This window comes from Anomaloglossus baeobatrachus, chromosome 2, assembly GCF_048569485.1.
Source record: "Anomaloglossus baeobatrachus isolate aAnoBae1 chromosome 2, aAnoBae1.hap1, whole genome shotgun sequence".
Taxonomy (NCBI): domain Eukaryota; kingdom Metazoa; phylum Chordata; class Amphibia; order Anura; family Aromobatidae; genus Anomaloglossus; species Anomaloglossus baeobatrachus.
This window is the reverse complement of record NC_134354.1, coordinates 336,336,109-336,348,519: the sequence shown is the minus strand read 5'-3', so window position 1 is coordinate 336,348,519 and position 12,411 is coordinate 336,336,109. Positions and strand designations below refer to the sequence as shown.

The window sequence follows — 12,411 nt, the reverse complement described above, 5'->3', positions numbered from 1 at the left end:
AGGAAATAAAAGAATACTGAAATAGTTCATGACTTCCTTACAAGTCAATGATGGCTACCTGTATTTATATATGCTATATTCCATTGATTGGTTAAAGGCATGAGTCACACAACAAATATCACAAGGTATATCCACATATAATTAAAAACAATAGTGAAGGTATGAACATACTCAAGATGGAATTCTGGGAGTGGAAGATTGTTCTCCTCTTTCCCAATCTCATGGTTCCCCCCATCTGTCCTGGGTTGTGTTCAGGCATGTCAATGACCTGCAGACGTCCAAGAGGAGTATTATGTGCAGAGAAGTGCATTAGAGCAACTGATAACATGTACCATTATGGAGTAACAGGATAGGCACCAAGATCACTTGCAGCAATTTTCCCCACAAAATAAGTCTTCTTTTAAAAAAGGGAATCTGTTAGCAGGTTTTTTTGATATTTAATCTAAGAGCAGCATCATGTAGAGGCAGAGACCCTGATTCCAGAAATGTGTCAGTAACTGTGATGCATGTTGCCATTTAAAAGGAATTAGGCTATGTGCGCACGTTGCGTTCAATTCCGCAGCGTGTAAGTCACTGCCTGTGCATCTCAGAACGCAGCTGAAAAAAGAATTTTGTTACTTACCGTAAATTCTTTTTCTTATAGTTCCGTATTGGGAGACCCAGACCATGGGTGTTTAGCTTCTGCCTCCGGATTACACACAAAGTACTACACTTAAAAGTGTAGCTCCTCCCTCTGAGCTTATACACCCCCTGGTAGCCAGTCCTAGCCAGTTTAGTGCAAAAGCTGAAGGAGAATAGCCACCCACAAGTAGAACCGAGTAAGAACCGGAACAACCGGAGACTCTGTCCACGCCAACAGCCGGTGATAACACACGGAACAAGAAAATTGCCAACAGGCAACAGGGAGGGAGCTGGGTCTCCCGATACGGAACTATAAGAAAAAGAATTTACGGTAAGTAACAAAATTCTCTTTTTCTTCATCGTTCCTTTGGGAGACCCAGACCATGGGACGTTCCAAAGCTGTCCCTGGGTGGGAATAAACAGAAAAAAATAAGAAGTAGGCGGAGCCTAACTTCACAAGTGGGTGACAGCCGCCTGAAGGATGCGTCTGCCCAAGCTCGCATCTGCCGAAGCATGAGCATGCACTTGGTAGTGCTTCGAAAAGGTATGCAGGCTAGTCCAAGTGGCAGCCTGACAGACTTGTTGAGCCGTAGCCTGGTGCCTAAAAGCCCAAGAGGCACCGACAGCTCTGGTCGAGTGTGCTTTGATCCCCGGCGGGGGAGGCACCTGAGTACTCTGGTAGGCGTCCGAAATGGTCGATCTAATCCAACGGGCCAAGGTCGGCTTAGAAGCAGAGAGACCCTTGCGCCGCCCTGTGGTTAGCATAAAGAGAGGTGCACCGCCTAAGCGCAGCCGTGCGAGACACATAGATCCGGAGAGCACGCATCAGATCTAGAGTATGCAGCGCTTTCTCAAAGCGATGAACAGGGGCCGGACAGAAGGAAGGCAAGGAAATATCCTGGTTAAGGTGGAAGGGAGAGACCACCTTAGGAAGAAAGTCCGAGGTCGGACGGAGAACTACCTTGTCTTGGTGAAAAACCAAAAAAGGTGACTCCGAGGAGAGCGCAGCCAAATCAGAGACTCTCCTGAGAGAAGTTATGGCAACTAGAAAGGCCACCTTTTGAGAAAGACGATACAAAGAAACCTCCCTAAGGGGCTCGAAAGGGGGTTTCTGCAATACCGTGAGGACCAAGTTAAGGTCCCAGGAATCCAAGGGCCGCCGATAAGGCGGAATGATGTGAGACGCACCTTGCATGAAGTTGCGGACCTGAGCCAGCCGGGCGAGACGCCGCTGGAACAGCACTGATAGACCTGAGACTTGTCCCTTGAGAGAATTGAGGGACAGTCCTAGCTGCAGACCGGACTGTAAAAAAAGACAGAAGGGTCGGCAACGAGAATGGCCAAGGAGAATGGCCGAAAGAGCGACACCAGGACAGGAAAATTTTCCAAGTCCTGTGATAGATCTTGACGGAGGAAGACTTACGGGCCCGAGTCATAGTGGAGATGACTTCAGGAGGAATACCAGAAGCTGTCAAAATCCAGGACTCAAGAGCCACGCCGTCAATTTGAGTGCCGCAGAATTCGGGCGGAAAAACGGACCTTGCGAGAGCAGGTCTGGACGGTCCGGAAGATGCCACGGCATCTCCACGGACAGTTGGAGCAGGTCCGGATACCAAGCTCGCCTGGGCCAGTCCGGTGCAATGAGGATGACTAGACGGCCCTCCATTCTGATCGTGCGCAGGACTCTGGGCAAGAGAGCAAGAGGGGGAAACACGTAGGACAGACGAAACTGGGACCAGTCTTGAACCAGAGCGTCCGCGGCGAAGGCCTGAGGATCGTGGGAGCGAGCCACGTAAACCGGAACCTTGTTGTTGTGAAGGGATGCCATTAGGTCCACATCCGGAGTGCCCCACTTGCGGCAGATTGACTGAAACACTGCCGGGTGCAGGGACCATTCGCCACCGTCCACGGATTGACGGCTGAGATAATCTGCCTCCCAGTTTTCTACGCCAGGGATGTGGACTGCGGATATGGTGGACTTGGAGTCCTCTGCCCATTGAAGAATGCGTTGGACCTCCAACATTGCCAGGCGGCTGCATATCCCGCCTTGGTGATTGATGTAGGCAACCGCTGTCGCGTTGTCTGACTGGACTCGAATGTGCCTGCCCGCCAACAGGTGGTGAAAGGCTAGGAGAGCTAGAAGCACAGCTCTGGTTTCCAGCACATTGATTGAAAGGGCTGACTCGGACGGAGTCCAAGTGCCCTGTGCTCTCTGGTGGAGATGTACCGCTCCCCAGCCGGATAGGCTGGCATCCGTGGTGAGAATCACCCAGGACGGAGTCAGGAAGGAGCGCCCTTGGGACAGGGAGAGGGGTCGAAGCCACCACTGAAGAGAGCTCCTGGTCCGTGGCGACAGAGCCACTAACCTCTGTAAGGAGGAAGGCCGCTTGTCCCAACAGCGGAGAATGTCCAGCTGCAGAGGAGGCAGATGGAACTGGGCAAAGGGAACCGCCTCCATGGAGGCCACCATTTGACCCAGCACCTGCATCAGACGCCTGAGGGTATAACGGCGGGGCCTCAGGAGAGAGCGCACCGCCAACCGGAGTGACAGCTGTTTGTCTAAGGGTAACTTCACGAGTGCCGGCAAAGTCTCGAACTTCATCCCTAGGTACGTGAGACTCTGGGTCGGAGTCAGAGTGGATTTGGGAAGATTGACAATCCACCCGAATTGGGCTAGGGTGGCGAGAGTGAGCGAAACACTCCGCTGACCGTCTGCGCTGGATGTACCCTTTACCAGAAGGTCGTCCAGATAAGGAAGCACTGCTAACCCCTGGAGGTGCAGGACCGCAATCACTGCCGCCATGACCTTGGTGAATACCCGAGGGGCCGTGGCTAATCCGAAGGGGAGAGCCACGAATTGGAAATGATCCTCTCCTATCGCAAAACGTAACCAACGCTGATTTGACACTGCGATTGGCACATGTAGATAGGCATCTCTGATGTCGATGGACGCCAGGAACTCCCCTTGGGTCATAGAGGCAATGACTGATCGCAGAGACTCCATGCGAAAATGCCACACCCGGACATGCTTGTTGAGAAGCTTGAGATCCAGGATGGGCCGGAAGGTACCGTCCTTTTTTGGAACTAGGAAGAGATTTGAGTAAAAACCTCTGAACCGTTCCTGAGCGGGAACTGGGACAATCACTCCGTTTGCCTGCAAGGACGCCACGGCCTGCGAGAAGGCGGCGGCCTTGGAGCAGGGGGGAGTTGAGAGAAAAAAAATCTGTTTGGAGGGCTGGAAGAGAATTCTATCCTGTAGCCATGAGATATGATGTCTCTCACCCACTGATCGGAGACTTGCTTTAACCAAGCGTCGCCAAAGTGGGAGAGCCTGCCACCGACTAAGGACGTGGCTGGAGCGGGCCGAGTGTCATGAGGAAGCTGCCTTAGTGGCAGAACCTCCTGCGGTCTTCTGCGGACGCGCTTTTGGGCGCCAGTTGGATTTCTGATCCTTGGCTGAGTTAGCGGACGAGGCGGAAGGCTTAGAGGATGACCAGTTGGAGGAACGAAAGGAACGAAACCTCGATTGATTCCTACCCTGGGCGGGTTTCCTGGTCTTGGTTTGTGGCATGGAAGTACTTCTTTAATGATTTCATCCAGCTGTTCACCAAACAGCCGTGAACCAGCAAAAGGGAGCTCAGCAAGAAACTTCTTGGAAGAAGCATCTGCCATCCACTCTCGAAGCCACAAAATCCTGCGGATAACAAGAGAATTAGCTGAAGCCACCGCAGTGCGGTGAGCAGCCTCTAGCATGGCAGACATGGCATAGGATGAAAAAGCTGAAGCCTGAGCAGTTAAGGTAACCATCTCAGGCATAGATTCCTTGGTGAGGGAATGCATCTCCTCTAGAGAAGCAGAGATGGCTTTGAGAGCCCACACTGCTGCAAAAGTCGGGGAAAACGCGGCCCCCGCAACTTCATACACAGATTTGGCCAGAAGGTCAATCTGACGGTCAGTGGAATCCTTAAGTGAGATGCCGTCAGCCACCGACACAACGGTCCGGGCTGATAGCCTAGACACCGGAGGGTCTACCTTTGGGGAGTGAGACCACTCCTTGACCACCTCAGGTGGAAATGGAAACCGGTCATCAGAACCACGCTTTGGAAGCGTTTGTCAGGGCAGGCCCTGGGTTTGGTCACAGCGGTCTGAAAACTGGAGTGGTTAAAGAACACACTCTTCACTCTCTTAGGCGAGGTAAACTGATGTTTTTCTGCCAAAGAGAGTTGCTCCTCTGACACTGGCGGATTGAGATCCAGCACAGAATTAATAGAAGCAATCAAATCACTAAGATCTGAGTCACCCTCAGAGAAATCGATGGGATACATAGCCTCCGAGCCCCCAGTGAGGGCATCCTCCTCATCTTGAGAGTCAGGTCTTGAGACAGAGCCGTGGGATGGGGAGGGGGAGGAAACCCTGCGCCTTCTCTTAGAAGGACGGGGTCTGGGATCAGATGATGAATCCTCCGTGAGCTCCGATGGACGGAGGTCAGAGGATAGGAGTTATCTGTCAAGAGTATTAGAGGCACCCTGTGAGGGGGGCTGATGCATATTCATCAAAGTCCTAGACAAAAGCCCCATGGACTCAGCAAATGACTGGGATATGGACCTAGAAAAGGACTCTACCCAGGCCGGGGGTTCAATCACAGGTGCAGCAGCAGCCTGAGAGACCACTGGGGGTGAGACCCCAGGCTGTGGCACCGCCAAGTTAGAGCAGACATCACAATGTGGATAGGTGCTCGGCTCAGGCAGCAGGAGCTTACATGCAGTGCATGCAGAATAAAGCTTTGGAGCCTTGCTCCTTGTGTGAGACATTCTGCTGGAGTGGGGGCTTTGCAGAGAATGAACCCCAGGGAGAATATACAGAGGTCCACAACCGGAGGCCGGCTGTGGCTTACCAGACCGCTGAGCGCGGTGTTGTGTGCCCTCCAGATCCCGAAGCCCGGTCCCCCAGTCGCAGCACCTCAGCAGAGAAGCAGAATGCAGGATGTCCCAGAGCAGAGTGAACTCTGCCTGAGAAGAGGGCGTTCCTATAAAAGAGCGGGAACTGGAGGGATATAGAGACCTGCAGGGAAGGAGGGACGCCCCAGCAATGGGGAGTGTCCCTCCCCTGTGTAGAACGGCCGCCGGGAGGAGCCGAACCTGTCCCTCTGCATGAGTGACATGCGAGGGCAGGAAAATGAAACTAGGCCTCCGGCGAAGCCGGGGCCTAAATTTAAGCGGCGAGGCCGACAAGCAGGCACCATCGGCGTGGTTCTCAGGCAAAAGCTAGAGAACCCGCCGGAAAAGTTAAAACAATCACATACAGCATACTCTCCCCTTACAAGAACCGGGACCCCCAACATAAACGTCTCAGGTACTTAGCTGCTGAGACGCAGGGCCATGCCCCTGGGGATGAGTGCTCCGGTCCAAGAGAATCCTCAAGGGGCTGTGGATGGAGACCGGACTCCTGCCAGGCATGGAGACCGTGCTGGCTCCCACTTCAAGCCAGAGCCCAGAAGGGATGGTGAAGGAGCGCGGCATGTAAGGCTGCAGCCTTGTAAATCAACCTTAACAACACCGCCGACACAGTGGGGTGAGAAGGGACATGCCGGGAGTCCAGACATGGACCCGCTTTTCTTCAAACTCTTTCCAAAAGTCAAACAAATCAGATGAGAATGCATGTGTGGATGTATGCCTCCTGACACAAAGCAATAAACTGGCTAGGACTGGCTACCAGGAAGTGTATAAGCTCAGAGGGAGGAGCTACACTTTTAAGTGGAGTACTTTGTGTGTCCTCCGGAGGAGGAAGCTAAACACCCATAGTCTGGGTCTCCCAAAGGAACGATAAAGAAAAGCTGCGTCTGCGACGCATTCGGCAGAACGCAACGTGCGCACATTCCTGGAGAATTCATGCATTCTGGATGCTTTCTCTGCCATAGAGTAGGAAAAGCATCCAGAATGCCCATTTTTCACAGTGCGGTCCCACTCGGCTCCCCAAAGACTTTCAGCAGAGTAGAGTGGGACCGCACTGTCAAAGAGCATGGCTGGCTGTGAGACAGAGCCGCGCGATCAGAATGAACTCGGATGAACTTCATCAGACTTCTTTGTGATCGCGCGGCTCTGTGCATGTGCCGCAGCTTGATTTGAGGTCACACGTGAAGGACTCACCTGTGATCGCAAATCCCCTGAGTGACTGCAGTGAGCCGGGCAATCAGCTGTGCTCTCACTCAGGTAAATCGCGGCCACAGCTGCAGTCCTCCACCTAAGAGCAGTGGCCGCGGGTAACCTCAGTGACAGCAGAGCTGATTGCGCGACTCACTTCAGTTGCTGTATGGAGCGGCGGTGTTCTACTGCCGCTCCTGTCAGCTTCCGAAGTAGCAGAGCTGAAAGCGTCGTGGGACCTTGCGTGGATTACGTCGGACCTGGAGGTGTTTTTGAGGGGTTATTAAAGTGGTGAAAGAGGGTGTTTTTTTGTCTTTCATTCCAAATAAAGGATTTTTTGGATGTGTGTGTTTATTTTCTATAACTTACAGGTTAATCATGGAAGGTATCTCGTGGAGACGCCTGTCATGATTAACCTTGGACTTAGTGGCAGCTATGGGGTGCTGCCATTAACTCCTTATTACCCAGTTTGCCACCGCACCAGGGCAATTAGGGATGAGCCGGGTAAAGTCCCGGGACTGTCGCATCTAACGGATGCGGCAATTCCCGGGCAGCTGCTGGTTGATACTGTTAGTCTGGGGGGCTCCCAATAACGTGGAGCTCCCCATCGTGAGAATACCAGCCTTCAGCCGTGTGGCTTTACCCTGGCCGGTATCCAAATTGGGGGGACTGCACGTTGTTTTTTTTACAATTTATTTATTTTTTTTACTGCTTGATATAGACACGCCCACCGGCGTGATTGGTTGCAGTGAGACAGCTGTCACTCAGCGTGGGGGCGTGTCTGACTGCAACCAATCATAGGCGCCGGAGGGTGGGGGAAGCAGGGAATACGAGATGGAATAATGAGCGCCCGGCATTTTCAAAAGAGAATAAGCCGCCACAAAAAACATGCTGATCGCAACAATAATGCAATGTAAATGCACTGCTTCACATTTTGGCAGCGATTTTCTACAACTCATTGATTTCAATGGGTATAGAACGCTGCCAAAATGGCAAAAACAATTTACATGTTTCTTCTTCAAACGCATGGGTTGTTGACAAATTTTTGACAATCAAAACGCTGCGTTTCAAAAAGCATAGTGCGCACAGATTTTGCATGATTCTCAGACTTTGCTGGGGAATCAGAACGCATGCATTTTGTCAATGACACTGTGCAGTTGTAAACTCAGCCAAAACGCAGAAAAAAAAAAAATGCAAAGTGCGCACATGGCCTTATACACTACTAGGACAACCCCTTCCGATTCCGCTCACTTCCTGTTGATTGCTCCTGTGTCCAAAGGCGGGGAGACAGAAGCCTCTGGCGATTGGGACACACGTGATATCAACGTGATGTGAGCCCTGACACCGCTGGAACTGCACCAGCCGCAGAGGTGAGTATAGGCTTTTTTATTTTACCTGGGGGAAACATGTGAAACTAGAAGGGGTTGGTCCTAGTAGTGGGTAAACTCTTTCTTAATAAAAATTAGTGTTTTATCATCAGGAGATTATCACTACAGGACTAGGTATTTCATACCTTTTAGTCAACTGCTCTGGGTAACTCTGCTTTCAGAGAAAGCGCACTACAATTCTATTCTATGAAGGTGCACCTTCATAGAATTCTATTCTATTCTATGAAGGTGCGCCTTCATAGAATGCAGCCCAGGAGCTGCAGAAGGTGACATTTTTGGTTTCGTAGTGAAAAAAAAAAACTTGTGACAGGTTCCCTTTAAACATATTTAGAATTAACAAGTCACAGAAATTAGGATCTGTGAAGATAAAAGAAAAAGAAGAAAGAAATAAGTAGCAGACTTCATACTCACTACAGGATGATTGGTTTGGGGACTAAACTCTGTAGAATTGGCATCTGTTTATGAAAATATATGCGTGATTAATGCAGAAAAGAATACCATCATAACTGTATTAATTCACAAATTCACACCAAAATAAGTCTAGGAATGTGAAAAAAACAAAAACAAAATCTACATGACCGGTCCGTTCTTCCATTACTGAGAAATCAGGGTTTGACTTGAGATGCAAATGAGGTTGTAACTTGGAAGCCTCTGTCACTCCAGCTCTATTCCCCGCCCAGCGGCACCCTGCTCCTGCTTGTTAAACTGCTTCTTTGCCTGAAGTCACATAGCTTAGAGGCTGTCAAACAAACAGAAGGTGGAAGCACTGGACAGAGAAGAGAGCCCATAACAATGAAACTGCAAATACAAAGCCTCATTTGAATATCAACTAGAACTCTGTGTTCTCAATAATGGAGGAATTGCTGGACTTGTCTTTGAAAGATCTACATGCACATATAAATGTATAGCTTGGGAGTTGAAGGCCCCTGAATGATGGCGAGCACTTAAGGGAATTTATCAGCAGGCTAACAATATAGGCATTATAAACGATTATGGCTCCCATACAGCATATCACTTAGTGTTGGAAAAACGATTTACCTTTCCATCCTAGAATTTCTCTGGCAAACTCCACAACAGCCAACTGCATCCCCAGACACACTCCTGAAAGTAGACATCATACCATGAAGCCACAGATACCATAATTGGTTGGTTATTACTAGCTGTCACCATAATCTCTCACCCAAAAATGGCTTCTTCTGCTTGCGTGCCCAAGAGATTGCCTGGATTTTGCCCTCTGTTCCTCGAACACCAAATCCTCCAGGAACCAGTACACCGCTAAAAGAGAAAAAACAGATTAGACTCAAAAGCACCCTATTTATTTTGGCTCCTGCAAGAAAGTAACAAGCCAATTTTTCTTACTCTGAGCTGCAGAGTTTCTGCCAGGCTTCATGGTACCGCACAGGCTCCTGCTGCAGAGTGCTGGGCTCCAAATCAGCAGAGTCTATATACTGCACACACAAAGAAAAAACAACAGGGTCACTTAAAGCATAACCAAAATTTGAATTTTTTTTTACATAAATCATGAAAATATCCAATTTTGTAATATATCTTATAAGACAAATCTGCTTCTTTCTCTGCCAGAATTGATCAGTCATTATCAAAATTCTCAGTTCTGAGGTAAAATCTGAATTCAGTGAAGACTTTCCCATTACTGAGATAGGAGATGGCGGTTACTAATGAGATTCTATGATGACAGGAGAAGGGAGGACCCTAGAGGCAGCGAGAGGCGCTCGAGGCAGCGAGAGGCGCTCGAGGCAGCGAGAGGCGCTCGAGGCAGCGAGAGGCGCTCGAGGCAGCGAGAGGCGCTCGAGGCAGCGAGAGGCGCTCGAGGCAGCGAGAGGCGCTCGAGGCAGCGAGAGGCGCTCGAGGCAGCGAGAGGCGCACGAGGCAGCGAGAGGCGCTCGAGGCAGCTAGAGGCGCACGAGGCAGCGAGAGGCACACGAGGCATGCTGGGGTGCTCAGTACTCATAACAAGCACTTGGCCGCTCAGATGGGTGGGACTCATGTACCGAGTATACTGGAAGTTAAGGGAAACTTGAACATTTTTCCAGAAGATTTCTCAGAAAAATGCTTGAGTTCCCATGGACTTCCATTATACTCGGTAGAAGAGTCACTGCTGTCTGACTGGTAGTGCTCACTCATCACCATTGATCAGTTGCTTATTTTCATGAGTACTATAGGTTAAATAAAAATTAAAACGACACTTGAGCAAGAAGGAGTGGAGCTCTTTTTTTCAGAGTGGATGGCGAGTTAAGGGAAGGAGTGGCTCATAAAAAACAATTCTCAGATAAAATAGATTACAAAGTTTTATACTTTTGATTTAAAGTTGGTGAAAATACAGTTTCCTTTTGAAGTGTCCATAAACACAAGACAGCGCTTGTCAAAGCCAGCAGAAGTAGCCTTTACTCAGATGTGCATGGTATCTGAAGGCCAGTAAGTAATCTGCAAGCTAAGTGATATCTATAATGGATTTGCCTGTGTGGACTTTACACTGGGGCCATCGGCTCACGACGTATAGAACAGAACTTCTGTTCAGCAGTTTATCTGCACTTTGATCTGCGCTGAGCAGGACAGGTCAAGGTATTGTAGTGCGCCTCAATGCCGGCACGTGTGGATAAAGTAGGACGCGTTATGTACCTAGGCTTCAGAAGAAGCTTTACAAAGATGGCTGAAAGAGGAGGCTCCGGTAACAGAGACACCTATCCGACCCGTTTACACCTCAATGTCCTTTAGGTGAGTATTATAAAGTGATTTTTACGTTCTACACAGCGGCCTGGGCTTATATACAGCATGTTAGAATACTGTATATAAGAGCCCACTGGTGGTGGCCGCAGCTTATAGGCCCCAAATCTGGTGACAGGTTCCCTTTAAAGACTGTGGACATCACAGGGTCACTCCTGCTTGGATTGCTTAAGAACAGCGCTTTAAGACAATCCCATTAGTCCAGTTTAAAAGGGAATCTGTCAGGTCCCCTATGCCCTCCAACCCGGCAGAATTCATACCTGTATGCCCAAATTCCCTACCCAACTAGTCCTGTATAATGCTATTCACAAAAAAAAAAAAACCTTATAAACTGCTTTATAAAATTGTTTGGTTACTGTGCATCCAATAGAATTTGTTAGGTAAGGGGCAAATACAAGATGAAGCACGGCCTAAGTGGTACCAAGCAGCAATTGTATAAACACATTTTTAGCTTGTCGGAACACAGGACAGTTGGGGAGCAGCTCCACTAGGACTTTGCGCCGGTGTCCAATTCATATTTATTGTAACTTCTACACTGCGCTGTCCCTACGCTGATTAGGGCTTTGAAGGGCTGAAGGGGCATTGTTTCCCCAGATTAGTCAACCCTATTTCCATGTTATGGCCCTGTGGGCGAGATGACATGATTTCTATGAGTCGGTGTCACCGCCAGCTTGGGGATATCTCAGCTTGTGCGCCTCCCTAAAGCCGGGAGGCATCCATTGAACCTTTGAGTTTGGTTGTAAGTGAGCAAAGTAGCGCGCATACGCTACATTTCCAGAAGATGGCGGTATCATAACATGGGAAGAGGGCTGACTAGTCTGGGGACACATTGCCCTTTCAACTAGTCCAGGCCCTAACTGGCATATCGACAGTCAAGTTTTAATGTCGCTTTTTTAAACCATTCATATTAGTGAATAGCATTATAGAGGGCTGGTTATGGAGGGAATTTGGGCATACAGGTATGAATGCTGCTGGGTTGGAGGGCATAGGGGACCTGACAGGTTACCTTTAAAAAGCCTTCTTTGGAGAGCTGTTTTATACTATATGCATAAAAGTTCTCACTTGGGTAGGAAGAAGCTTCTGAAAAAGTCAAGTAGGATCAAGTATAACCCCTTATCCAGTTAGGCAAAGCCTGTGTACATAGAACAAAAGCGCTATTCTCTACTGATCAATGCTATATATCCAGCATAAACACCATCATAAATCCGATCATATGATCTTCTCTAATTTACACACCTGAGGGTTTCCAGCTGAACAATTGGATATCAGAGAAGTGCTGCACAATGATAGGCATTTACCTTGATCTCCAAGCGGTGATTTATGGCCAGAGCAGAATGTTCCAAAGCTTTGATAACAGAGGCATAAGAATCAGAAAACTTGGTGTATTTTCCCACCAAAGCAATGCTGCAGGACTCCAGCAGACGGTCATACCTGCACCAGGAGAATAGGTTAGTCCTCCACACAAGACGCAATCTGGCCAGGAGGTGGATAACTTATAAACGCCACTCAAAACATTGGAG

General features: G+C 49.2%; 1 protein-coding gene across 7 annotated transcripts in view; it reads right to left on the bottom strand.

The window, feature by feature from the left end:
- The window catches only part of CTPS1 (CTP synthase 1), a 122,997-nt gene that overhangs the window by 30,980 nt on the left and 79,606 nt on the right, over positions 1-12,411 (bottom strand). For all 7 annotated transcript variants that reach the window (XM_075335937.1, XM_075335939.1, XM_075335942.1 and 4 more), the window contains 6 exons: positions 12,190-12,322; positions 9,509-9,597; positions 9,330-9,424; positions 9,188-9,250; positions 8,561-8,604; positions 172-268 (listed from right to left, as the gene is read on the bottom strand). In XM_075335937.1, coding sequence (XP_075192052.1) covers positions 172-268; positions 8,561-8,604; positions 9,188-9,250; positions 9,330-9,424; positions 9,509-9,597; positions 12,190-12,322 — 521 coding nt within the window. The remainder of the gene's footprint in view (positions 1-171; positions 269-8,560; positions 8,605-9,187; positions 9,251-9,329; positions 9,425-9,508; positions 9,598-12,189; positions 12,323-12,411) is intronic.